This window comes from Equus asinus, chromosome 25 (assembly GCF_041296235.1).
Source record: "Equus asinus isolate D_3611 breed Donkey chromosome 25, EquAss-T2T_v2, whole genome shotgun sequence".
Classification (NCBI taxonomy): Eukaryota; Metazoa; Chordata; class Mammalia; order Perissodactyla; family Equidae; genus Equus; species Equus asinus.
The window spans coordinates 24,826,420-24,853,548 of NC_091814.1; the positions used below are offsets into that span (position 1 = coordinate 24,826,420).

General features: G+C 44.6%; 1 protein-coding gene and 1 pseudogene across 1 annotated transcript; one reads left to right on the forward strand and one right to left on the reverse strand.

Annotated features, from left to right (window-relative positions):
* The first annotated feature begins 17,810 nt into the window (after window positions 1–17,810).
* LOC139042048 (voltage-dependent anion-selective channel protein 2 pseudogene) lies at window positions 17,811–20,256 on the forward strand (annotated as a pseudogene).
* Window positions 20,257–20,520: 264 nt separating this feature from the next.
* Window positions 20,521–26,914, reverse strand: LOC139042106 (intelectin-2-like). The gene is made up of 8 exons (XM_070498073.1): window positions 26,746–26,914; window positions 26,393–26,456; window positions 25,654–25,764; window positions 23,795–24,048; window positions 23,302–23,460; window positions 22,783–22,907; window positions 21,826–21,928; window positions 20,521–20,559 (listed from the first exon to the last, which is right to left on the reverse strand). The coding sequence occupies exons 2-8, from the start codon at window positions 26,448–26,450 to the stop codon at window positions 20,521–20,523; spliced, it is 849 nt and encodes a 282-aa protein (XP_070354174.1). The 5' UTR covers window positions 26,451–26,456; window positions 26,746–26,914.
* Between the last annotated feature and the right edge of the window lie 215 nt (window positions 26,915–27,129).

A 27,129-nucleotide genomic window follows, 5' to 3' on the forward strand; every position in this document is an offset into this window, starting at 1 on the left:
ATCCTCAACAAAATATTGGCAATGCAAATACAGCAAAACATCAAAAAGATCCTACATCATGATCAGGTGGGATTTATACCAGGGACACAGGGATGGTTAAACACCTGCAAATCAATCAATGTGATACAGCATGTTAACAAAATGAGGAATAAAAACCACACGATCATCTCAATAGATGCAGAGAAAGCATTTGACAAGATCCAACAGCCATTTATGATAAAAACTCTTTAAAACAATGAGGATAGAAGGAAATTACCTCAACATAATAAAGGTCATATATGACAAACCCACAGCCAACATCATACTCAATGGGGAAAAACTGAACACCATCCCTCTGAGAACAGGAACAAGACAAGGATGACCACTATCACCACTCTTACTCAACATAGTACCGGTGGTTTTGGCCAGAGCAATTAGGCAAGAGAAAGGAATAAAAGGAATCCAAATAGGGAGTGGAGAAGGGAAACTCTCACTGTTTGCAGATGACATGATCTTATATATAGAAAATCCTAAAGAATCCATCGGAAAAACTATTAGAAATAACTAACAACTACAGTAAAATTGCAGGGTACAAAATCAACTTACAAAAATCAGTTGCATTTGTGTGCTCTACTAACGAACTTACAGAAAGAGAACTCAAGAATGCAATCCCACTTACAGTTGCAAAAAAAGAATAAAGTACCTAGGAGTAAATTAAACTAAGGAGGTGAAGAACTTATACCATGAGGGGCTGGCCCCGTGGTGGAGTGGTTAAGTTTGCGTGCTCCACTGCAGGCGGCCCAGTGTTTCGTTGGTTCGAATCCTGGGTGCGGACATGGCACTGTGCATCAAACCACACTAAGGTGGTGTCCCACATGCCACAACTAGAAGGACCCACAAGGAAGAATATACAACTATGTACTGGGGGGCTTTGGGGAGAAAAAGGAAAAAAATAAAATCATAAAGAAAAAAGAACTTATACAATGAAAATTATAAGACATTATTGAAAGAAATAGAAAGTGACATAAAGAGATGGAAAGAGATTCGATGCACATGGATTGGAAGAATAAACATAGTTCAAATGTCCATACCACCCAAAGCAAGCTACAGATTCAGTGCAATCCCAATAAGAATCCCAATGACACTCTTCATGGAAATAGAACAAAGAATCCTAAAACTCATATGGGGCAGCAAAAGACCCAAATAGCTAAAGCAATCCTGAGAAAAAAAGAGCAAAGCTAGAGGCACCAAAATGCCTGACTTCAAAATATACTACAAAGTTATGGTGACAAAACAGCGTGGTACTGGCACAAAAACAGACACACATCAATGGAACAGAATCAAGAGCCCAGAAATAAACCCACACATCTATGGACAGCTAATCTTTGATAAAGGAGCCAAGAACATAGAATGGAGAAAGGAAAGTTTTCAATAAATGGTGTTGGGAAAACTGGACAGCCATATGCAAAATAATGAAAGTAAACCATTATCTTTTGCCGTACACAAAGATTAACTCCAAATGGATTAAAGACTTGATGGTAAGATGTGAAACCATAAAACTCTTAGAAGAAAATATAGGCAGTACATTCTTTGACATAGGTCTTAGAAGGATCCTTTTGAATACCATGTCTACTTAGGCAAGGGAAACAAAAGGAAAAATAGACAAATGAGACTACATCAGACTAAAGAGTTTCTACAAGGCAAAGGAAATCAGGAACAAAATGAAAAGAAAACTCACCACATGGTAGAAAATATTTGCAAATTATATATCCAACAAGGTGTTACTCTCCAAAATATATAAAGAACTCATACAACTCAACAACAACAAAACAACCTGATCAAAATATGGGCAGAGGATATGAACAGACATTTTTCTAAAGGAGATATACAGATGGCCAAGAGGCACAGGAAAAGATGTTCAAAATCACTAATCATTAGGGAAATGCAAATCAAAACCACAATGAGATATCACCTTACACCTGTTAGAATGACTATAATTACCAAGACAAAAAATAACAAATGTTGGAGAGGATGTGGAGAAAAGGGAACCCCCATACATTGCTGGTGGGAACGCATCCTTGTGCAGCCACTACGGAAAACAGTATGGAGATTCCTCAAATAATTAATAATAGAAAAACCATATGACCCAGCTATCCTGCTACTGGGTATTTATCCAAAGAACTTGAAATCAATAATGCAAAGAGAGTTATGCACCTGTGTGTTCATTGCAGCATTATTCACCCTAGCAAAGATGTGGAAGCAACCCAAGTGACCATTGACTGATGAATGGATAAAGAAGATGTGGTTTATATATACAATGGAATACTACTCAGCCATCAAAAAGACAAAATCGTGGCATTTGCAACAACATGGATGGACATTGAGTGTATTATGTTAAGTGAAATAATCTAGACAGAGAAAGACACACACCATATGATTTCACTCATATGTGGAAGATAAACTAACACATGGACAAGGAGAACAGATTAGTGGTTACCAGAGTGGAAGGGGTCTTGGGGAAGGGCAAAAGGGGCAAAGCGGTACGTAGATATGATGACTGAGAAACAATAATGTACACCTGAAATTTCACAGTGTTATAGACTATTATGACTTTAATGAAATAATAAAAGAAGAAATTTTCTGCATCAATTGGGCTATCTGGTTGCTTAGAAATACAACTCGTATGGTGGAATTAAAAAAAAAAAAATGAAGGAAATCCAGCCTAACTCAGACATGTAGTTGGGAAATTGTCATGATAAAAAATAATAATAATAAATAAAATAAAAATTTTAGTGTTTTCAGCCTTTTCAGATCATTGTGGGTATTTTTCTTTGATGCTATATCAAAACTCAATAAGCAGTATTTTTTTAAATGGTAGTTGTAATGTAGAATATGAAACTTTGTCAATGAACTTCTTGTACTCAATCACATTAAAGTCTGTTGATCTATCTTGAACTATGAAAAAAATTATATTGAGAAGAATAAATGAAAGACCAGCCCAGGAAAACAAAAGAGAGACTCTGAGGTGAGACTGGAGAATGGAGAGGGCAGTCTGGGGTCAGGGGGTTGTCCCAGGAACAGAGGTCAGTTGATAGTCAGAGATGGCCTCCTAGTCCTAGAGACACCTTAGCTTATTCCAAGAGAGTAAACATGACTTATCAGTAGGACAAAAGACAATGCTGGCTAGGGAGAACAGCCCAAAGACATGGAGGGAAAAACAAAGCCCAGCCCAGCCTCTTGAGGAAATGTAAGTAGTTTAATGTGGCTGAAACCTATGGTGTGAGGTAGGGGGTGGTGAGACTGTGACCAAGAAGCTAACTGAGGCATCAAATGAAGAACCTTGTATACTAGTCCAAACTTTAAAGAGTTTGCAGGCAATTCTAAAAGTCTACAAGAATGAAGAATCCCAAGCTTTGAGGTCAGATGTCTTCAGTTACAAGTAGCTCAACACTTATTGGTTGAGCGTCCTTGGAATTACACCTCACATATCTGAGCCCCTCTCAGCTTCCTCACCCCTAAAAGGACTCTAGGAAACAGTGATTTTGTCAAGATCAAGTGAGATTATATTTAGGAATATGCTTTTCTTTATTTTTTTTAAAAAAAAATAGATAAATAACAAAGACGACAAATACAAATTTTAAAATGCCATTGTTATTTTTGTTGTGGAGAGGAAGACTGTGAAGAGAGCATTCCTGGGCACAAAACAGACCATGCAACTCCCTCGACATCCCAAGGCCAAGGCTACAGGAGTAGAGCATGGCTCAGAGAGGACACAGTTCTTACCAGAGCCTCCTCTGGACCACACAGGGGCACAGAGCTTGGGCCCAGGACACGCCTCAGCCAACACCCTAACTGCTACAGGCCAGATCCCACCAGAGGCCAGAAATCAGCATCCAGCCTACATCTCAAGTCTGCAGCAAGATGTGGCCTCTGTGCAACTCAAAGACATCCCCTCTGGCCCAGGACAGACCAGACCCTGGGAGCAGCACAGCCCAGTTCTGTTACTGACCCCTAGAGGTGAGCTGGAGGAACTGCTGCTCCTAGGAGTTACTCCCCTGCACTGCTCCCTCTGGTGGTCATAAAGAGAAACAGCAGGAAGCCGAGTTGCGTCATTGCAACCTGAGGAAAAACAAGATGGTTAACGTCACTAGCATCCTTTTTCTCTCCAACCCTGCCCCACCTTCAACCCCAATTTAGTCCTACAAAAACTAAAAGGCCATGGACCCCTTGCCCTAAACCCCATGCATCTCTGAGCTGGAATCAGGGCTCCCCCCACTCACAGACCTAGTCTGAGTTCAGCAGCACTTTCCTCCATCACACAGAGCTCCCTCCTTCCCTCCATACTGGGGCCAGGAGCTGAGAGCTGCCAGCTGGGCAGAGCTTGGAGCTTGCTCTGCAGAGGCTCCTGGTGTGGGTTGAGGGCCCTGAGCCATTGATGGAGAAAGACCAGTGGGACCCAGCACAGGCTTTCATGGCAGGATGCCCAGTGAGGTGAGGGCTCCAGGTATCTAGGGGCAGGGTCTTTCTACAGGGATAATTCATGGAGTTAACAGGCTCTAAAATACAAATCTGAAACACCATTTCCCAGCATTGTTTCTGGATTTGGGGATTACATGGACCTGTGTTTTTTTCCAAAAAAAAAAAAAAGTTGACAACAAGACTGGTATGTGTTGATGTAGGTTTTGGTTTTTTGGGTTTTTTTTTTTGAAGATTGGCACCTGAGCTAACACCTGTTGCCGATCTTCTTTCTCCTTCTTCTTCTCCTCCTCCTCCTCCCCTCCCCCTCCCCTCCCGCTCCTTCTTCTTCTTCTTCTCCCCATGCCCCCCAGTACATAGTTCCATACTCTAGTTGTCGGCCCTTCAGGTTGCACCATGTGGGACACCCCCTCAGCATGGCCTGATGAGCGCTGCCATGTCCTTGCCCAGGATCAGAACAAACAAAAACCCTGGGCTGCTGAAGCAGAGCGTGCGAACTGAACCACTTGGCCACGGGGCTGGGCCCCGTTTGTGTCATTACTTCTAGCAAAGCAAAAAAAAAAAATTTTGATTAAACATCTACCATATCATCAGTTGATAGGAAAAGGAAATTTTAACAGCAAAATTTGAACTTGATCGACTCAGAATAAATATAGAAAACATGGCCTCCTGCCCATTCCTAATCCTCTTCTGTGTCCAGTACTAGCCTGCTCCAATCCCTTCTCCATACTGCTGCCAAAAGGGCTCCTGGTAAAACACAAACCACCCACAATCCCACTGAAAAGGTTCGTGTCATCAGCTAGAACACCAAGCTCAAACTCCATATCATAGAGGTTGCATCTGTTGTCTGTGGGCATTACAAACTACTCTAAAACTTACTGATTAAAACTACAAGAATCATTTACTTTGCTCATGAGTCTTCCATTTGAGCAGAGCTTAGTGGGGATGGCTTGGTCTCTGCACATGCCGTCAGCAGGGACATTGAATGCCGTCTCTCTTCTTCAATCCCTTCTAACTTCTCTCCTTCCTCAATGACGCCTCTCCCCTCAGCACGCCCAGTTTGCCTTCTCTCCCCCTCCTCTCCCTTCATCTTTTGCTCTGCACTTGCTTTGCCTCCTGACCCTTTCCTCTGTTCTCCCACCCTCTCTCTGCCCACCCTTTTCCACGTTCCTCATACTGCAACAGCTGTCCTTCAGCCATGCTCCCTCCCACACTGCAGAAAGCGCCATGGGACCCGGGACAGATTTCTATTCAGGTCTCTGCCTCCTCCCGGTCACTTAGGGAATCATTGCAAAGTGATAGGCAGGATAATCACAAATCATGTAGTTTCTGGTCTTATCTTTTATAAAAATTATTTTGTAGAAGTCACATTGGTTTACAACATTGTGTAAATTTCAGGTGTAAAGCATTATATTTTGGCTTTTTTATAGACTGTATTGTGATGTCTGGTTTGCATCTGTCACCACACATATGTGCCCATTTACCCCTTTCTCCCTTCCTACACACTTCCCCTCTGGTAACCACCAATCTGTTTTCCGTGTCTATGAGTTTGTTCATTCATCTTCTCATGTGAGTGAAATCACACAGTATTTGTCTTTCTGGGTCCAACTTATCTCACTTAACATAATACCTTCAAGATTCATTCATGTTGTAGCAAGTGGCACAATTTCGTCTTTCTTATCGCTGCCTAGTGTTCTATTGTATATACATACCACATCTTCTTCATCCATTCATCCGTTGATGGGCACTTAGGATGTTTCAAAGCCTTGGCTGTTCTGAATAATCCTGAAATTAACATATTTCCTTGCATCTCTTCCATTTTTTCCTGATCTTTACCTCCCTGAATTTCCACCCCCCAAGTCAAGTGTTAGCACTTTAGTCTTTGTCTCAGGCTTTCATTTGTAGAGGACTCAGGCTGAGAAAAATAGTACCAGGAATGGTTCTGGAAATAGGCTGTCAGCATGGAATTTCAGAGTTGAATTGCTTACATATCTGAAAGGAATAGTGACCCCATTGCTGCTGGTCAATGAAGCTGCATTAACACCTGGCGCTTGCCCTCTCCACCTTTCTCTTCCCCTCTTTGGGCCTTTTATGTATTTTAGATCAACTCCTCTGATCACTGAACATCCATGTGCACCAGAAGATACAAATCAGGGAGAGAAGTTAAGAGGGTGAGTGTAGACCCGGCAAGCACTGTAAGAGCATGGGCTGTGAAGGGGGGCTGAGGGAAAGTGAGGGAAATGTGAGGAGTAGCAATTTCGGACACCTGACCCTCCCACCATATCACAGCCTAAACTGGGGTAGCAAGGGAGAGTTTGAGGCCAGGTTGTGTGTAGTAACTTCCTGGGAATTGTTGGTAGGTGGAAGAGGGTTGGTAAGAATGTAAAAGAAGGAAAAATAATTGCTTTTGATAGAGTATTGCTTCTTGTGGGTTTAGATTCATCACCAATGGCCAGTCCAACTCAAAATAGCTCCAGACACACTTGAGGCAAAAAAATGGACAGTATGTGTGTGCACTGAGAGAGAACATTATGGAAGAAAGCCTTCTCCTCCAACCTCATATCCAGCCCAGCTTCTCCAAGTGACTTGTTTATTCTTTGTTGTTGAAAACAAAACTTTATTGTAAAAAAAAATTAACACACATATGGAAAAGCATATGAAACCTAAATATCCAGTTTAATGAATTACAGAAAGGCAAATACCTCTGTAATCGCCATCCTGGCTAAGAAATAACACTTTGCCAGTTCCCCAGAAATGCTCCTGCCTTCACAAAGCCCCACCTTCTCTCTAAAGGTAATCGGGAGCCTAAATTGTGGGAATCACTTCCTTGTGCCCAACCACATTGCTGTAAACATTACAGACTTAATGAGACGTCTTGACAGGCAGTGAAGCAAGGCCTCCCACCTGTTCTTCAAAAGTGTCTCAGTTACTCTTGGCCGTTTGCCTCTACATAAAATTTTAAGTCTATTTAAATCACACACACACAAACTTGGAATTTTTGTCGGAATGACATTGAATCTCTAAAGTTCTGTTTAAACTTGCAAACCACCACCACCCCCAACATGTAGTAGTAGAGACAGTAGAAAGTAGAGACAGGAATCTCTCGTATGTCATAGTCATTGAAACCTCTGGCAATGAACTGGGAGTTGCAGAGATGATGATGTTAGCTCTTGATACGTGCTATGGAGAAAGAGAAAGTAGAGTTTGCTCATATGTTAGCACACATACTTTCTTTCTCTTTCTCCATAGCACGTATCAAAACTTAACATTATATTTATTTTATTTATTTATTTTGTATATTGTCTATTTCCCACACTAGAGGGCAATCTCCAGAAAGGCTGACGTTTTTGCCTTTTCTGTTGCTGGATCCTCAGCACCACCTCAGCTGGTTGGCCAGGGCAGGGGGTCCCCGCCAGAGAGCTTGGGCCTGTGTGTGTGAAGCAGTGGCAGTCAGCCGGCAAACGCAGACGGGCCCTGTGGGCACAGCTTCCAACAGCCAGAAGCAATTGTATTAGTTTCCTGGGGCTGCCATAACCAATTACCACAAACTGAGTGGCTTAAAACAGTAGAAATTCCTTCTCTCACAGTTGTGGAGGTGAGAAGTATGAAATCAAGGTGTCTGTGGCCGTGCTCTCTCTGAAAGTCCTGGGGGAGGATGCTGCCTCTTCCTAGCTCCTGTGCTTGCTGACAATCCCGGCATTCCTTGGTTTGCAGCAGCGTGCCTCCGTTCTCAGCCTCCATCTTCCACAGCCGACTTCCGACTATGTGTGTCTGTCTCCACGTCTCTTTCTCTTCTTATAAGGACACCAGTCATATTGGATCTAGGGCCCACCCTAACCCAGTATGCGCTCATTAATTTAACCCATTACATCTGCAAAGATTGTAGTTCCAATTAAGGTCACATTCACGGGTACCTGGGATCAGGACTTTGACATAACTTTATGGGGAACACAACTCAGCCCACAACAGCAATCATCGTTCTAGACCTTGAATTCTGTCTAGAATTTTTCATAGACAACGTTTAGCATCCAATCACACATAATCTAGCATATGTGCAGACAAAACAATCTGACCACAACCCAAGAGAAACAAGCCAATGGGAACAAAGCAACAGGACACTCCGATAATGGAGTTATCAGACTTGGAGTCTACGTTGTGTTTAATATGTTCAAAGGAATAAAAGACAGAATAAATATTTTAGCAAAGAACTGAAAATTATTATTTAGCTTGAAATTTTATAATTCATGATTTTGGTGCAGGAATGTCCTGTGTTTGAAGAGAAATGACACAATTTAAGCGAGAGTTGGAGACCATTAATATGTATAAAAACCACAACAGCCCTGGAGCAGCAGAGGCGTAGCTTTGAATGATCTTAATTCTTGAAATTGGTGATCCCTGAATACTAGTGCCTCAGAGCAGCAACCAAGAGCAAACATCATCATCTCTGCAACTCCCAGTTCATTGCCAGAGGTTTCAATGACTATGACATACGAGAGATTCCTGTCTCCATCCCCTCTTCACTCTGGTCCTGCTGTCGTCTGAATGTTTGTGTTCCCCCAATATCCACATGCTGAATTCCTAACCACCAAGATGATGGCATTAGGAGGCGGAGACTTTTGGAGGCGATTGGGTCCTGAGAGTGGAGCCCTCATGGATCGGATTAGTGCCCTCATAAAAGAGATTCCCCATTGCTTCTGCCATGTGAGGACACAGCAAGAAGATGGCCATGTATGAACCAGGAAGCAGGCTCTCATGAGACACGGAATCTACCAGGACCTTAATCTTGGACTTCCCAGAACCTAGAACCATGAGAAATAAATGTGTGCTGCTTAGAAGCCACCTGGTCTATGGTAATTTGTTGTAGCATCTCAAACATACTAAGACAGGCCCCAACATGCTAACGACGTCAGACTCATTCATTCTACTCAGCCAGTTAGAATCAGATGAAAGGCAGCTGAGCTCCTTCCTAAAAATGTCTCTATATCCCTTGCGTCCAGAATCAGCAGTAGGTATCACACTGTAATGTCATTCCCACAACTGCTGCAACAAGAAATTATAGTTCCATTTAAAAGCTCTTGAGATTCCTCGATTCTTTCAGCTAAACAGACAAACAAATGTGCTTACCGTTTTCTTCAAGATCCCTGGGCAGTCAGTGCAATGGTGTTGCCTTTGGCCCCAGTTTCTCTCAATCTGGCCAGTGTGTAATCATCATTCCATCTTCTGCCCTTCTCTGGTGGTAGATAGGTGTTCCTCCTCCTTCTGTTCTGTCCTCATTCATCCTGACAGCCTGTTTTTATTTGCTGTTAAACATCAAGATCTCCTGTATCCTTGGATACTAGAAGTCCACGTATCTTTGCAAATCTATAAAAAAGATTTGGATAGTATGTATTCTATTTCCTGGATACTCTATGCTTGTCTAGTAGGTAGATGACCTCTCACCAGCCTCTTCCTCAATTCATGCCTGCAAGTGGGACTCAGTAATTTTACTCTCTTCTCTCATTTAAAAGGGCCATGAGATTTCTAAGGAAAAATTACGATTTTGTTTGGCATGAGCCTCTTTCCTGTGACATGTCTTGTCATGCAACACTGCCTGAGTCCCGCCCCGGCTGAGTCCAGGTTCCTGAGGGATGGATGGCGTCGGTGCAATGAGGGGAAAATAAAGAGGACGTGAGACTTGGGTTGATGTTAGCAAGTCCAACTTTACTGTGCACAAGTGTCATATATTTTTCGGGATTAGTACAGAAATAGTTCTAGAAATATTCTCAGAGAGATAAGGAAGTAAAAAATGAGCACAAGAATATTTATTAGCATTCTATTCTATAGAGCATAAGGTTAATGGTAGTCTTCTCCACAATTAACTAGTGTTTGTTGTCTCTAAGCTAAAAGAGATAGGTACCTAGACATCTGTTGTAATTCATGGAAAAGTTAAATCAAAGAGAGAAGGTCCAGGCCTCCAGACAGGACAGCGGTCCGTCTGGTTACATCCTGGTGGAGCCATCCCTGCCTCCCTCAATCATTTACGCCATTAGTGTAGATGGTTAATGGGAACAAAAGGCGACTCCAGGGTATCTTATCCCCAGGGCTATCTGCATTCTCAGCATGCAGTTAAACATCTTTGTATTTTCGTGCCCTTTAGGGGGTGAAAGCATTCCTTTGTCTTTTAGATTGTAGAGCTAACAGTCCCTTAAGCACACTGCCCGAGAAAGTATCATTTTGTTACTAAAGTAAAGGGCTGAAAAGCTAAGCTAAACTATATATCTTCAAGAATAAAAAACAGAAATAAGTATAGACATAACCTTGATAGAAAGCATGCATATAATTCAGAAAATATCAGGGGTGTCGGCTGGCCATACTTCACCGAGGGGCATCCCTGCACCCCTCAGCCCTTCTACTCATCAATTATTTATTATTTATTGCTTTTAGGAGAAAACCTCCATAACATTTTAACAGAAAGCAGAAGGTCAAGAATAATATATATAGATACTTCTTGATCATCCAATTAACCAGCAAACTTAGAAGGACGATGCATATATATATTTAGACAAAGAACTGGAGGGAGAAGGAAACATTAACCAGATGGAGGCCATAAACGTAATTCGACATCTTATCTGGGCAGGATTCCTTTCTGCTTGTCTCAAAAGGGACTGTGTGCTCCTCCATTAATTAACTGAAAAATATCTTGAAAGTTACCTGCAGGTGGTCACGTTCTCTTACTATATCTAATTTTCCTGGGAGGTAGTGCCTCCCAAGCAGCCACCCAAAGGAGTGAAAACTAGAGGTTAAGAAAGGAAAAGGAATGAAGGGCAATTAGAAGCAGCACAGGTTTCAGAACTATGTGAGGGGCCGGCCGGTTATTCTTCACCAAGGGGCGACCCTGCACCCCTCGGTGTTAATGGGCTGGACCCTGTCAAACAGCCAATCAAATGATGTAGCCACGGCTCCCGGCACAACACCCAATACCTCCCAAGTAGAAGCCATTCCCAAGGTCCTGAGGATAACTGCAATTTCACCAAAATGTACCTTTTGAGACATGGCTGGCCATTATTCATAATAAACATTGGGATATTCTTCAACTGCTGACTCTTTAATACAACTAATTGGAGCTTGGCTGCTGGAAACGGAAGAATAATTTTCCCTCCTCCAGTGGAGTTCAGCCAGGTCTTCCCAATTAGGATGAGAACTTTTCCTCTTTTGTCATGAGACGATAGAGTTACCTTAGGGGCGACAACACTAAGTCATGGAGACAAGCAAAAGCCTACTGCCTGACACACAGCCCTCCTCGAACCATGCAAAGCCGGGCAGCCGCCCTGCCTGTGTACTATGCCCATGGCTACAATTCCGGTGGAGGGATCACTTTCTCCTAGAGCTTTAGTCACAGGCTCCTCTTCAGCTTGTATTCATCACAGATACCTGGACCTCAAGATTTTAAATGTTGCCAGATTTTTCAAGAGTTCTGACTCTTTCATTGCCTAACATCAAAACTGCAGGAAATACTAAAATTGAATGAAAGACAAAAGATACTTTCTAAACTAACAAAATAGTTGAACAAGTTGAGTGTGATATTTGGAATAACAACAAATTCTCAAGATGTTTCAGGGAGATGTCAACCTGTGGATATGAACAAATGGAGACATTTTTCTTGATTACAAATAACAGTTTGTGCCCAGAATGAGGATGGGTATTCAGATTAGAAGGTGACGTTTTGTTGCAACTTGTCACTCAGAAGCTTCTCTCAGAGGATCTTTGCCGCTTACTCTCTGTCACTTAATGTGCTGAAGAGCTCCTGTAGTTCAAAATTTTATTATAAGAAAAGATATAACAGTGGTTTTCTCTGGGTCATGGGGCTAGGGATCTGGGGTCAGTGGTAAGAGGTGGATATACTCCTCACTGTATATTTTTTATGCCTTTGGAATATTGTACTATGTGCATATATTAACTAGTGAAAAATTTTGAACTATATTTTGCAAAAAGTGAAAATGCATTGTTTGATAACATTATCAAAAGAACAACCATTTCTTACGCCAGATTTCACCTACGTTTTAATTTTTTCCAACTGACTACTCTTGAAACTCCATGTTACCCTTCTGCTAGATCAAGGCCCTCATATTGAGGAAGAAGTCTTGGGGACCGAGGGCGTCTATTACCCACCCACTCCATGCCTGTTGCACATCTTCTGTGCCATGGCCCAGACTACCACTTGGTGATGCCAAAAGATCTGCTCAGTCATGTTGCCCCAGTGACATAAAGAATGGAGAAAATAGAACAGCGAAAGGAGATGTTGCGGTGGAAGAAATAATAAGACATGGTTGGCCCCAAAATGTTCCAGGGTGACTCAGATCTGCCCAATTTTCCAAGTGTATAATGTCAACAAAGCTGCCACCGAAAAAAGAAAAAGAAAGACAGCTCACTGCCTCCCTTGAAATCCTTTCTAAATATTGAGATAGACTGTTTTCAGATAACACACTATTATTTAGATGAAGATATCTGAGTAGTTGTCTGTACATATTCAGGATGGGAAAAGCATATCTTAACAAAAAACTAACCCAGTTACTGTTGGCAAAAGATTTGAAGGAGATTTTATTCAGAGACTGGGTATACGTTTGTCTATCCGTAGTGCCTAATACACACACCGCATAGACTAGATCGTGAAGGACATTGTCAAGACCTGCAGAACCAGCAACCCTTTCATTGCTCACATCACCTAAAGTGAAGGCATATTTTATGGGCTCTCTTGCCTACCCTATTTCACTTCTCCATTCCCTCACCATATTTTCTGGGGTCACTTCCCAAAAAATTCTTTTACCCAAATGCCCATCTCAGCATCCACTTCTGGAAGAACCCTAATTGAGACAAGTCTTGATATGTATTTTGTAGCCTAAGTTCTCCAAATTCTTCTTCTTCTTCAAGACTGTTTTCACTATTCTTGGCTCTTTTCATTTCCACATAAAATTTATAATTAGCTTGGAATTCAAACACCTGCTTAGATTTTGATTGGGGTGGCATTGAATCCATGGACAAATTTGAGAGAATTGACATCATTGTAATATTAAGGTTTCTAATCTATGACCCTGTTTATACCTGTATTTATTGAAGTCTTAATTTCTCCCAGTGAGATTTTGTAGATTTTATTCTGGAGATATTGCTCATCTTCCATTACATTTATCCTTTGGTATTTGATTATGATGATGTTATGGTAAATGGTGATTTATTTTATTTTCTAGTTGTTTGTTTCCAATAGGTCTTAATATTTGTGTGTAGATCTTGTGACATTCCTGAATTCGTTTATTCATTCTAAAGCTTAGAGAGACTTCAGTGTTTTCTACAAACACAATCATATCTTTTCTTGTTCTCACCTTATTTCCCTGGCTGAGGTCACTTATAAATGTTGACTAGAAATGGTAGGTTTAGCCATCTTCACCGAGTTCACAGTCTCTAAAGAAAAGCTTTTTTTTAAAAAGTCTTTTTTTTTTTTTAAAGATTGGCACGTGAGCTAGCCAGTGTTGCCAATCATTCCCCCCCGCCCCCCCCCCCCCCCGCTTTATCTCCACAAATCCAGCCCCCGGGTAGATAGTTGTATATCTTAGTTTCAGGTCCTGCTAGTTGTGGCATGTGGGACACTGCCTCAACGTGGCCTGACGAGCTGTACCATGTCGGTGACCAGGATTCAAACCGGCAAAACCCTGGGCCGCCGCAGCGGAGTGCACAAACTTAACCACTCAGCCATGGGGCCGGTCCCATAAAGGAAAGCTTTGAATTTCACCATAGACTATGATATCTTCTGTAGTTTTCTAGAATGTACTATTTATCATATTGATAGGTTTCATCATATATAAATTTTGAATTTCATCAGCTTCTTTTTATGCATCTATGAGATCTTCGTTTTTCTCTTTCATCCTGTTAATGCAGCCAGTTACATTGATTGATTTCTTGCATTCCTGGAATAAACTTAGCATTGTAATGATCCATTTTTAATTAACGGATTAGATTAGTTAATATCTTCTTTAGGATTGTTACATCTACGATCATCAAAGTGATTGGCTTGTGACTATCCTATCTTGTGATATTCTTGTCTGATATTTGTAGTATGGTTATGCTGAGTGCACAGGTAGAAGAATGGGCCACAAGTCCACCCTCACTTCTGACACCAATTGTAAATCTAAGGCTCCCCCAAGACCACCACCATCACCTCTGAAATTAATTCCCAGTTTGAAGGGCCCCACGACCACTCTTAGGTTAAATAATTGTATAGAATGACTGTCAGAACTCACTGAAAGCTGCTATATTCACAGTTATGGTTTACTGCAGCCAAAGAATACAGATTAAAATCAGCTAAAGGAAGAGGTGCATGAGGAAGAGCCCAGGAAAGTTCCAAGCACAGGGCTTCCAGGTGTCCTCTCCTCATAGAGTTACAGACACCGTTGCTTTCTTGGAATCAAGGTGTAACAATACACACAGAGAATTGTCAACCAGGAAAGCTCACCCAGTCCTTGCTGTTTAGAGTCTATTGGGGATCAACCACATAAAGCTGCTTGGCTGCCCTCAGTCTCCAGCTCTCCAGAGGTCAAGCTGTTATTGCAGTTCTCTGACTCATTTGAGTCAGTTGGTGGCTAAGGTTGGGATAATCTTTAAGGCTCCTTCACTCCCGTGTCTGCTGCCTGGGTGGGAAGACTCAAACTGTTGGAGGAGGGAACACACAGAGCTTCTTGGACATCCCTCTGTCTCTATGTGGTATTTTCACATGGTCTCAGAAGTCACACAATGTCATTTCTGCCACATTCTATTCATTGGAATTGAGTCACTAAGTGAGCCCAAATTTTGAGGGACAATTATCAAAGAATTCACAGAGTATATGCGGAATGTGCCACATCAGGGAATTTCCGACATCTGAATCTCCTTCCTAAAGTGAGAAACAGCTTTCATCAGCTATTTTGAAGAAAAAGACACAATCCCAGATCAGGCTAGTCTCTTCAGAATATGGAAGCAATACATATGACATTTGAGCCTGCTGCTCTTACTCAGGCCACAGGGGTACCAATTGTGAGCGGACACAAAACAAGAAAAGGCTCTACAACAGGTCCGGGTACCAGTGAAATTTTGTTTCCCACATGGACCTTATTCTGGAGCATAACAGATAAGATTTCAGATGGAAAAGAAGCTATTTGGAGTTTCTGGCAAGCCCCAGTGGGAGAACCACACCACATACCCCTAGAGTTTTGGAGTAAAGACATTGTGTCTCCTGCCAATTATTCTCCATTTAAAACAGCTGTTTTAAGATAACCTGTCTTGCTACTGGGCCCTGGAGGGACTAAATGCTCAACAAAGGACCATCAAGTGACTGTGTAACCCAAACTTCCCATCATGACCATGAACTAGGTACTATCTAACCCATCAAATCATATAATTGTGAAAGGAAATGGTGTATTTAAGGCCAAACCAAGGCAAGTCAAGGTGACAGAACTACACTACATGAGCAAATGTTTCAGACTTCCGTATTATCCTCTCCGACTCTTTGCTTCATCTTCCTAAATCCACACCTGTGGCCTCATATGAATTAACCTATGAGCAGCTAATGAAGAAGCAATGGAGGGAAAGTGTGATTTACAAATGGATCTGCTTGATCTGTTGGCTCTAGCTATAAGTAGACAGCCACGGTATTACAGCCCCAAGCAGGGGTGACCTGAAAAGTGATAGTGAAAAGGAATTCTCCCTGAGGGAGACTTCAGGTGATTCATCTGGCTGCTGACTTTGTGAGGAAGAAGACATTGCCTGAAGTACAAATCTACACTGCTTCATGAGCGGTGGCTTGCACGTTGGCCCTTTGGGGAGGAACCTGAATAGAGCAGGACTGAAAGAATGGCAACAAAAAGCTGTGAGGGAAAGTACATGAATGGACCTCTACATGTGAGCACAGAGAATAAGGAATTTGCCTTCCATGTAAATGTGCACCAGGGCGCATCCTCTGTAAGGAGGCTCTGAATTACCAGGTCAGTAGGATGCCGCAACCTGTGGATGGCACTCAGTGTCTTTCCCCAACCACCTCAGTGCTCATTTATTGGGCTCATGTACAAAGCAGCAATGGCATCAGGGACAAGGATCTGCATAGACTCAATTCCACAGCCTTCTCTTCACCAAGGCTGATCTGGTTGACACCACTCCTGAGTATCCAACCGGCCAACATCACCGGACATTGTGGAGCCTCAATGTGGCACTATTCCCATGTTAGGGGACCACAGGCTACCCAGTGATAAGTTGGGTTATTTTGCAACATTTCTATAAGGGAAAGAGTAATGATTGGCCTTCAAAAGGATAGATACATTTTCTGGTGATAGGTTTACCCTCCCTGACCATGATGCTTCTAGTAACAGCAACAGTCACCGACTTACAGAATATTATGGCATCTCACACAACATTGCCTCCAGCTAGGGGGCACATTTTATGGAATTCATCATTTTACCACAAGCCCCATCTTTCAGGAGGTATAGATAGAATGATGAAATAGGCTACTAATGGCTCAGTGTCATCCTGTCAAGGTGAGACTGCTGTCCTACTGGACACAAACTATAAATGATGCCAACATGTGGTTGTCCCCTATTATGGGCTGAATTCTGTTCCCCCCTCCCCCCCAAATTTACATATTGAAGTTCTAATCCCTATCACTTCAATGTGACTGTTTTTAGAGATAGGATCTTTGAAGAGGGAATTAAGGTAAAATGAGTTCATGTGGGTGGGCCCTAATCCAGAAAAATGACTCATGTCCTCATAAGAAGAGGAGATTAAGAGAAAGATACACACAAGGAGGGAAGACATTTGAAAAATGTCATCATTTCAAGGAGAAGAAGGCCATCTGGGAGACAAGGAGAGAGTCCTGGAACACATCCTTCCCTCACGGCCCTCCATAAAAACCAACCCCGCCAACACCGTGACCTTGGACTTCTAGCCTCTAGAATTGTGGGGAAATGAATTTCTGTTGTTTAAGCCCCCCCAGCCTGTTGTGCTTTGTTACAGCAGCCCAAGAAAACTAATAAACCAGTCACATCAAATAGCCTAAATGCACAGGTCTGGGGGTCCAGGGGTGGAAAGGAAATAGCTCCTATTACAGTTACAGCAAACAACATACTGAAGGAATTTTTGCTTCTCATTCTCCACAACCTGGGGTTCAATGGGTTTGGAGGTCCTAGTAGGCTAGTGGGTTTGGAAGAATGCTTCCACCAGGGAGTGCAGTTATGGTTCTTTCAATTTGGAAGCTGAGTCCACCCACTTGCCATTTTGGCTTCCTTATGCCAATGATCCAGCAGGCAAAGAAGATGTCACTGTACTGGCTGGTGATGTTCCTGATTTCCCAGGGGAAATTCCCTACTGCTTCATAATGGAGACAAGGAGGACTATGTCTTGACACATTGGCCAATAGTCCTGGTCAAAGAAAAAGTACAACAACCCAGTAAAGGTAGAACCACAAAGACTCAGATCCAGCAAGAATGGAGAATTGGGTTACAGGAGGTTTTCCAGCCAAGAAGTGGGTAGAGGGTAAAGGAAACAAGCAATGGGTGGGGGAAGAATGAAACTAGGATTACCAACTAAGGCCTCATGAACAGCTACGGAAGCAATAACTGTGGCAGTTCTTTTATATGTTTTAATTCCTTCCTCATTCTTTTTCACCTGCTACCTGATATGAAGACCATTGGTGGTGACTAATGTGTTAAGGTTTCACGTGAGCATATGACTGAATTATTATCAGCCCACAATGACACAAGAGCTAATGGGATGATTGTGTGTCCTCTGATTGGAGATATCAATTTTCCATCTGGACAAAGAACGAAAATGCACGCTGATGGGCAAAAGGAGTGGAGCATATTGGATTTTTCTCATTTGTCCTTCTGATGCATTCTTCACTCTATTCTGTTGCTCAGGAAGCTGACCTTTATCGAATTCATTCATGGGCTTTCAGATAGATTTAGCCAATGAGAGGCACTGGAAGAGTTCTAAGGACAGAAGGATGAAGGTAACCTGCTAGGTTGCCATGTGCTGGCTACATCCCTCTACCAAGAGTCAGTTCCTATCTGGCAGACTTCTGCAGGTGTTCTTTCCTGGGGATGCAGGTAACTGCTCTCTCCCCGTGCCCTTCAATGCTAGCCTTGATAACTGCTGCCTACTGTTGCTGACTCGGGGAAACTACACATCTCTTATTGGTTTCCCATAATGCCACCTAAACCTTTACAAACTGACTCTGTTAAACTCTGTTCCATTACCATTTGAGTGTACTGTGTATTTCCTCCAGAACCCTGACATTGGGGGAGAGAAAGAAAGAAGACAAGAGATAACAAAAGTGAGTAGAGAAAGAGGGAATAAAGGAGTAGGAAGAAAAGCAGGCATGAGCTATTAAGGGATAAAAGTTTATTAAAGAGGGAGAAAACAATAGAAGATACTGGAAAAAAACAAAATACATTAACAGTAGCTGACCATGTACTATATCAATCAGGTTTAGCCAAGAACAACACTGGGCTTTCACTTGGCCCTCTGGCCATGGCAGCTGTGGCCCAAACCAGAGCAAGCCGAGCGGCCCCACATGCAGATGTGGCATACCTCTCAGGAGACCACCCCATCACCTCTTCTCACGGCCTGGCCATGGCGACCTACAGACAGAGCCATGTGTGGTCAATGCATATTCCTCCATCATATGCTGACCTTGGCAAATCTGCCAGAGATATTTTCAGCAGAGGATTTGGTTTTAGGTTGTCTGGATGTGAAAACAAAATCATGCAGTGTCACGGATTTCTTGGTATCTGGTCCATCTAAATCAGACACTGGTCAAGTTACTGGCACCTTGGAAACCAAATTCATACAGTGTGAGTATGGTCTGACTTTCACAGAAAAATGGGACACTGAAAAGAGTCTGGGAAGAATTGAATCAGACTTGAAGGTCAGATTTGTCAAGGGTAGAAATTGACATTTGATACTACCTTCTCACCAACACGAGAAAGAAAAGTGGTAAACTCAAGTCTTCTTACAGGAGGGAGTGTAAAATCCTTGGTTGTAATGCGGACTTAGATTTTGCTGGACCTGCCATCCATGGTTCAGCTGTCTTTGATTCTGAGGGCTGACTTGCTGGACACTGGGTGACTTTTGACAGTGCCAAATCAAAGCTGACAAGGAGTAACTTTGCCATGAGGCATAGGAGTAGAGACATCCAGCTACATAATATGGTCAATAACTGGACAGAATTTGGAGAATATTTATCAGAAAGTATATGAAGATCTTGATGCTTCAGTGAATCTTGCTTGGACATTAGGTACCGACTGACCTTGTTTTGGCATTACAGCTAAGCATCCATTGGATCCCACTGCTTCCATTTCTGCAAAAGTCAACAGCTCTAGTTCAAACGGAGTAAGCTGCACTCAGACTCTGAGGCCTGGTGTGAGGCTGACACTGCCTATTCTGGTCAATGGAATGAGAGTTAATGCTGGAGGCCACGAGCTTGGGCTTTCTCTGGAGTTGGAGGTTAACCCGGCAGGGTGGGAACCCTTGGGAATGGGTCTCAGAAGGTTTGGTCTTAATGTATTTCCAGTGTGAGCACAGGCTCCCTCCAACTCCCCTCCACCCCTCCAGTGATAAAACAAAGGATGATCTAAATGAGAGCTGTATTTTAAATGTGGAGTCAGTTTCTTGTTAACTAGGTCCTAGTTAAATTGTTTATCTACTTACCAATGCTGCAGTAGGGCAGTCACTTGCGCATTATCTAAATGTATTTAAGTGTTAGAGTGCTATCCACCAATAATGAAATGGACAAAAATGTAAAACAAATAAACATTGGGTCTATATTTTTAATTAACCACGTCGTTGAAAATTTTCTTCTTTGGTTTCAGCTACCAATGGCCAGGGCCTCAGGACTTTCACGCTATACATTTTAAACAAAATCCTCTCATCCAGGATTTCTCCACTGCAGCACTGCTGACACCTCAGATCATATGATTCTTTGCTGTGGGGAGGGCGTCCTGTGTAGTGTCAGACGTCTCACAGCATCCCTGCCTCTACTCACTAGATGGCTCCTGTCATCCTCCACACCACCTCTCAGACATGCCAGTGTCCCCAGATATTGCCAAATGGTCCCTGGGGATAGGGCACCCGAGAAAATACTGCACAGGACATACTTATAGTAAAAATATTGTTATTGTTTATCTGAAATTAAAATTCAAGTGGACATCTGTATTTTTATTTGCTAAATCTATCCAGCCCTACTGAGAGGCGAGATTACCCCTATCTCTCTCACCTCTCACCCCATTTGAGAACTGTTGCTCTAGTCCACAGGCAGCAAAGGAGAAAAAGGATGGTGATGGGAGGTGGGGAGTGTTCGAATCAGACTTGCATTTTGAGCAAAACTATTTAAAATGTCTGAGCTCTGCTCACAAGCAGAACTGCTGTTGTCAGCACCCTGTTGACACAGATGACACAGTGAGACTTCACTGGCAACCTTGGCTCTTCTTTTGAATATGCAACTGAAGATGGGAGCCCAGACCTTGCCAGTCACATCCACCTTTGCAGAGTGGGGTATTGTGATCTATTACAAGTATAAATTTAGTCTTTATCCTGTTTCTGGCATAGAGCTCTTCAAACCCTGGGAATTTCCTGAGTGACCAGAGCAACAAAGGTGTCTTTTGTTATGTTAATGAGGTGACTTTTGGACCACACCTAGAAATGGGGGCTGGTTGCCAGGAGAAGCCACCTGATGATTGGAGGTTTGGAACTTTCAGTCCCACTCCCCTGATTGTCAGGGAGAGGAGTGGGAGTGGAGGTTGAATCAATCATCCATGATTTAATCATCATGCCTTTGTAATGAAGTCTCCATAAAAACCCAAAAGGATGGAGTCTGGAGAGTTTCCAGGTTGATGAACACATGGAGATGAGGGGAGAGTGGCATGTTCTGAATAGGGCATGGAAGCTCCTTGCCCTTTCCTCATACCTTGCCCTATGCATCTCTTCCTTCTGGCTCTTCCTGAGTTATATCCTTTTATAATAAACTGGTAATTTAGTAAGTGAAATGTCCCTCTGAGATCTGTGAGCTGTTCTAGCAAATTAATCAAACCCCTCGAGAGAGCCCTTGGAACCTCCAATCTATAGCCAGTTGGTCAAAAGCACAGGTGACAATCTGGTCTTGAATCTGGTCTTGAATATCTTCATGACCTCAACATAGAAACATACTTCTTAAACAAAACATTAAAGTACTAACCATACATGGAAATCTTGATAAACAAAATGTCATTGAAATAGATTACGTTCACCAGACACCATCAAGAGAGTAAAAAGGCAAGTGACGGAGACACACATCAACACACCCCACATGTACACGCGCACACGCTTTGATCTCCCCAAACTCACGTTCTCAGTGTTGCAGCCAGTAACTCTCACCCCAGCACACAGGGCATTGACTGATTTCTCATTATTAAACACTCTGAACTGTGCGAATCCTGCAACAAATTCCCTGGAAAAGAAGCAGCAGAGAAAGGGCCAAATGTTCAAAGGAGGAACTGGGAATAGCTTCCCTTTGAACAGCCCAGGGATTCCCTAAGCCAAGAGTTCAAGTCACAGCCCAACCCTCCAAGCTGTAGGGGTGGAGCCCAGCACCTGTGTTTCCTGTGGCTGGGACATCTGACCCTGAACTTGGCCAGGGGAGAACCTCTGTCCATCTGGGGCAAGAGGACAGAGGCTGGGGCTCGCAAGAGGACACTTGTCTGCCCGAGGCTTACAGGAGAAATTAGACTCCACAGAGGATCACCAAGAAGATCTCCAAAGGTGCAGGAGGACAACCAATGATCAGGTGTGGCCATGTGCTTCTGTGGACACACTTCTCATCCAATTACCGTGTGTTTGTTTTCCTAACTGCCATTACCCGCCTTCGTAAAATATCAAACGTCAACAGTAATGGCTTTTATTTTCCAAACAAAGACTTAACTTCTGTGCCTTTATTATGCTGAAAAATGTCTTTAAGATAATTAATAGCTGTCCTTCATAACAAAAATAAAATTTTCTCATCACTTTGCTAGTTTTTCTCTCCTGTGAACACTAGCCTCCACCTTTTCTTGACTGTTCTAACAGGCCACACAGGGTGGTGGTTAAGCAGCCTTGGTTTATATCCTGTAAAATGGAGATAATAGTGATTTTAACTTCAAGCCTTTCTCAAGATGATGAAATGACACAAAACTGTGTCAAGTTCCTAGAAAAGAGCTTGGCACATTGTAAAGTGTTCAGGAAATGCTAGTAATTATTATTTGTTTTATGTACACTTTTCCCAAGAGGGCACGGCGGGATTTAAGACCAGTCTGAGGAAGCCGACACTCACCCTGACCAAGTGGTGAGTAATAAGATGCAGTTTTCTGAGCATCACCGAAGTCGTAGATCACAGGGACGGCTGGGCCGTTGTCAGTCCAACACTTCCCTGCTCCATACTTCACTGGATATTTCTGCAGGGACCCAAAAGAGCGGTTGTGTGAGGACAGCAGAGATGCCGTCATATTGAGAGGTAGGGGATTTAATGCCTTCCCGTGTCATTATTCAGAAATCCGTCTCCATCATAGTCACGCCTCTTTCCCCAGAGCTGTGTCTCTCTGACAGCCCCAAGCCCCTTGGCCTTCTCCCGCTCTCCCTCTCCTCTCCTCTCCCACAGGCCTCTCCCCTTGTCTGCCTCAGAGGTCCTGAAAGAGGCAGCACAGCAGTTCACAGTGACCCAGAGTAGGAGAAGTGGCCAAGCACAGGCACCTCACGGTGATGCGTGGCCACAGAGACTTACCTCTCACCCCAAACACTTGGCTCTCTGTTCACCAGAGGAAGTGCCCCTCAGCCAACAGCCCTGGTTGCCTGGTAGAGGCCGAACAGATTATGTCCCAGAGTCTCCAAGAAGCCATTCCTGGTGCGGTACCTCAGCTGGGAGCTGTTCCTCCACTGCTGCAGGGGGGACTTGTTGGGCACATGCCAGGTGCCCCGGTCCTGGGCCTGGATGTCATAGTAGCCAGGGTTCTGGAGAGCAACAGACATTGAGCCTGACCAGATCAGGAGGTCCCACAGGCACCAGTCACACACATGCAGCCCTCAGTGGAGCTGAGAGCTCTGGGCTCCAGGAGGGCAGGTGGCCAGCAGTGCTCAGACACCCCAACTTCCAGCAGATGAAGATGCCTCCCACCACCCAGGTCCCTAACGGCCTTGCTGGGAGGAAGCTGTGCTTCAAGACCTGGAAGTAGGTCTTTCTTCTCCAGCCCTGTCTCCACATCCCCATCTTCCAACCTGCCCTTCTACACGGTGTGGTCGAGCCACACTCAGCTCCTCACCCTTTCCCAAGAGGGTGGTGAGTGGCACCAAGCTTGTAGTCATCGCTGGTGGCCGCCTCTGCAGACCCAAAGGTGTTGTGATTGGCCCAGTTGCCGTCCCCCTCTGGGTAGTCTGCCCTGCTGCCCTGCTGACTGGACCAGTGGTCGCCCACCGTGCACTTCCCCAGCATGTTGTTCTCGTGCACGCTGGCCACCAGGGTCCCGCCGCCACCTCCAGAGGTCATGTCACAGAAGTTCTGGTAGATGACACTATTCTTAGTGCGGAGGAGATACACACCATCTGCAGAGGGAACGAGCCCAGAGCCCCCTGTCTGGGAGCACATGGTCCTTCTCAGGACCCACAACTAGAAAGATTCGGGGAAATCAGAAGCGTATTCTGAAGGCTCCCACACTTCGTCATTTGTGGGAAGACAATTCTCTCTGGGTCATCTGTGAGCAGAGGCACTGCCTGCCTTAGTTCCACACTATCTTTTCAAAGAGATTGCAGAGCAAACAGCCTCAGAACAGAGAGATGGCATCTCTTTCCGGATAGTGCCTGCTTCTGGCCAGGAGAGGCCAGAAATCAGCACCCTATCACATCCCAAGTTTACATCAAGTTCATCCCAGAGCAAAGGGCAGGCAAGGCCACTGACCATTATACAGTCACGCCTCGCTAAATGACGGGGATATGCTCTGAGAAATGCATCGTTAGGTGATTTCATTGTGCTATCACATAGTGTCCCTACGCCGACTAGATGATATAGCCTACTACACACCTAGGCTATGTGGTACTAATCTTATGGGACACCATCGTCTACGCTGTCCCTTGTTGACCGAAACATTGTTATGTGGCATGTGACTGTGCAAGATTCAGATTCCCGAAGCTCAGAGTTCCTCTCCTGTACACAGCCTTGGAGGAGAAGGCTCCATTGTGCCACCCTAGTCACTTTGCACATCTCCACATGTGCCACATGGGCAAGGCCTAACCACAGTGGACCTAACCCCTGGTAGAACACCTGTCATCCTCCTGAAACACGGAAGCCTGGCAGGCTTGTGGGGGCTGCTACAAGGTCGGTGCTCACCCACCTCCCTATCTTGCAGGGAGGCTGTCGTGAGACAGTTTGTCTTTGACTCCAGCTTCTGATGAGGGGTGGGGCTTTTTGCCTTGCTGCCCGCCGCAGTCTCTTAGGATGCAGCTACAGGTGACAAAACTGCATAGCTGCAGCCTGGGTCAGATCCTCTGCATCAGAGTCCCTCGCTACCCATGTTACCTTGTCATCCGGCCCCTTTCGTTTCTGTGCTGTCCTCTGGGCCAAGGGATGGGAGAAGGTGACATCTTTGCTATCTTGGTTTTGCAGTCTATGTGAGTAATAAACTGTCTGATCTAAAAAAGGCTTGTTGTTTCTTTACCAGTCCACTTGTCAGCCTGCTTGACAAAACCACTACCTGTGCAGATGTCTCCTGGCCCTCTTCACGTCACCGTGTTGGAACTGGGGCTCAGGGAACCAGCACGAGAAAATGCTGATACTCTGGCTACTGCTATTGCTGTGAATAATAAAGGTCTTCGTCTCAGCTTCTGGAGTCTCATGTTTCCTGCCAGCACCCATGAAACTGGCAGGCTAACATTAGCTCACAACTAGAGGAAAATCTTAGACTCATCATGGCTCTTGCCACCACCCCATGTGTCGCCAGGAACACTGCCTTCTCCCTGTGCTCAGAAGATCATGCCTGCTGTGACTGGGTGGGACACAAAGCCTCCAAATTCCCACTGGAAAGCTGCTTGGGTGGGAGCTGGAGCCAGAACAGACAGTAGCGGTGGGTACATTCCTCCTGATTTCCGTGCCTGGGCTCTGTTTAGCTAAAAAGTGTCTTCAAGGAGAGAAGGCTGGGTTGGTTTATTACTCACCACCTGCTCTATTGCAACTTTCTTTGAGTTCCTTGCAGCTTCGAGGCAGGAAAGAAAGGGAGGAGGCACAGGTTTTGCCCACCTGGAACATCTCAGGAGCCTGGGGCACTGCTGGAGGATGTGAGAATAATTGTCATTAACAGTCTGTTGCCTGATACCATCCTTCCTGGCATCAGCTCCCAGCCCCTGCCCACTTCGCCAGTTTGTCACTATGCTGTGAGCACCCAGGATTCCGTCTGCTAAGACTATCTGACCACGATCTCATACAGGCTTAACACTGAATTCTTCTTCTCAACTAACCAAAACTGAAAACTATCATTACACCTGTTGTGAGGAATGGAATTGGGAGGATGGGGACTAGACGGGGATGTTCTGGGACACAGCATGACCACCTAGCTCCCTTTGGAGAGGCAGAGGCCAAGGCCACAGGGGCAGGAGTAGCCGGGAGGGGACACAGTCCCTACCATCCCCTTCCTGAGCCCCCTCACAGCCACACACAGGCACAGAGTGGGGCCCCAGGACATGACTTAGCTAACACTGTGACTACTTCAGATCAGACACCTGGAGAGGCCAGCAATCAGCACCCAGGCCACATCTCAAGTCAGCTGCCACGTGTGGCTTCTGTGCATCTCCATGACTCTCCTTCAGGCCCAGGATGTCAGCATCCAGCCCAACTCTACCCCCTCACTCCCCTGCACAGGAGAGGTGAGCTGAAGAAACTGCTGCACGAGTCACTTACCTGCACTCCACCCTCTGGTGGCCACAGAGACGAACAGCAGGAAGCAGAATCTGGCCATTGTCCCCTAAGGGGAAAGGAGATGCACAAGTCACTGGCTGCACCATCCTTTCCCTTCCTCTCATCCTTGCTCTCCATCCTTTCTGAGTCAAGAAACCGCAAATGGAAAGTGATGGGCTTCTGGGCATTCTGGAACCTCCCCGAATATCCTCCATCCCTTCCCAATCCTAGAAGTTCTTAAGGGGCCATGGGCTGCTTTCTTGGAAACTCTCAATCCCTGAGGCCAAGACCAGACCTGAGCTCGCATCGTTGCTCCCCACACCCACAGGTCTTGTCGCCCACTCAGAAATCCTCACCGGGACAGAGAGCTCCCTCCTTCCTTCCTCACAGATGCCACAGCTGAGAGTTCCCTGCCAGGTGCAGACTCAGAGCTCCCTGCCTCTGCAGAGGGTCCTGACTCAAGTGAAGTGCTGAGCCCTTTTGGGGAGAGCCAAACGCTGCAAGCCCTGCCCAGCCCTGCCCAGGCTGCTGGCCCCTCCCTCTGACGTGCTTCCCTTTGAAGGTCCCTGGGCTGGGCCTCCGCTAGTAAGAGGGGCGCCTGGTTGGCCAGAGGAGCATGGGTCACACAGGTGACACTCACCATCTGGGGAGTAAGAGGGGCGTGTGGTTGGCCAGAGGAGCATTGGTCACACAGTTGACACTCACCATCTGAGGAGGGGGTCTCTGCTTCATCCGAGCGG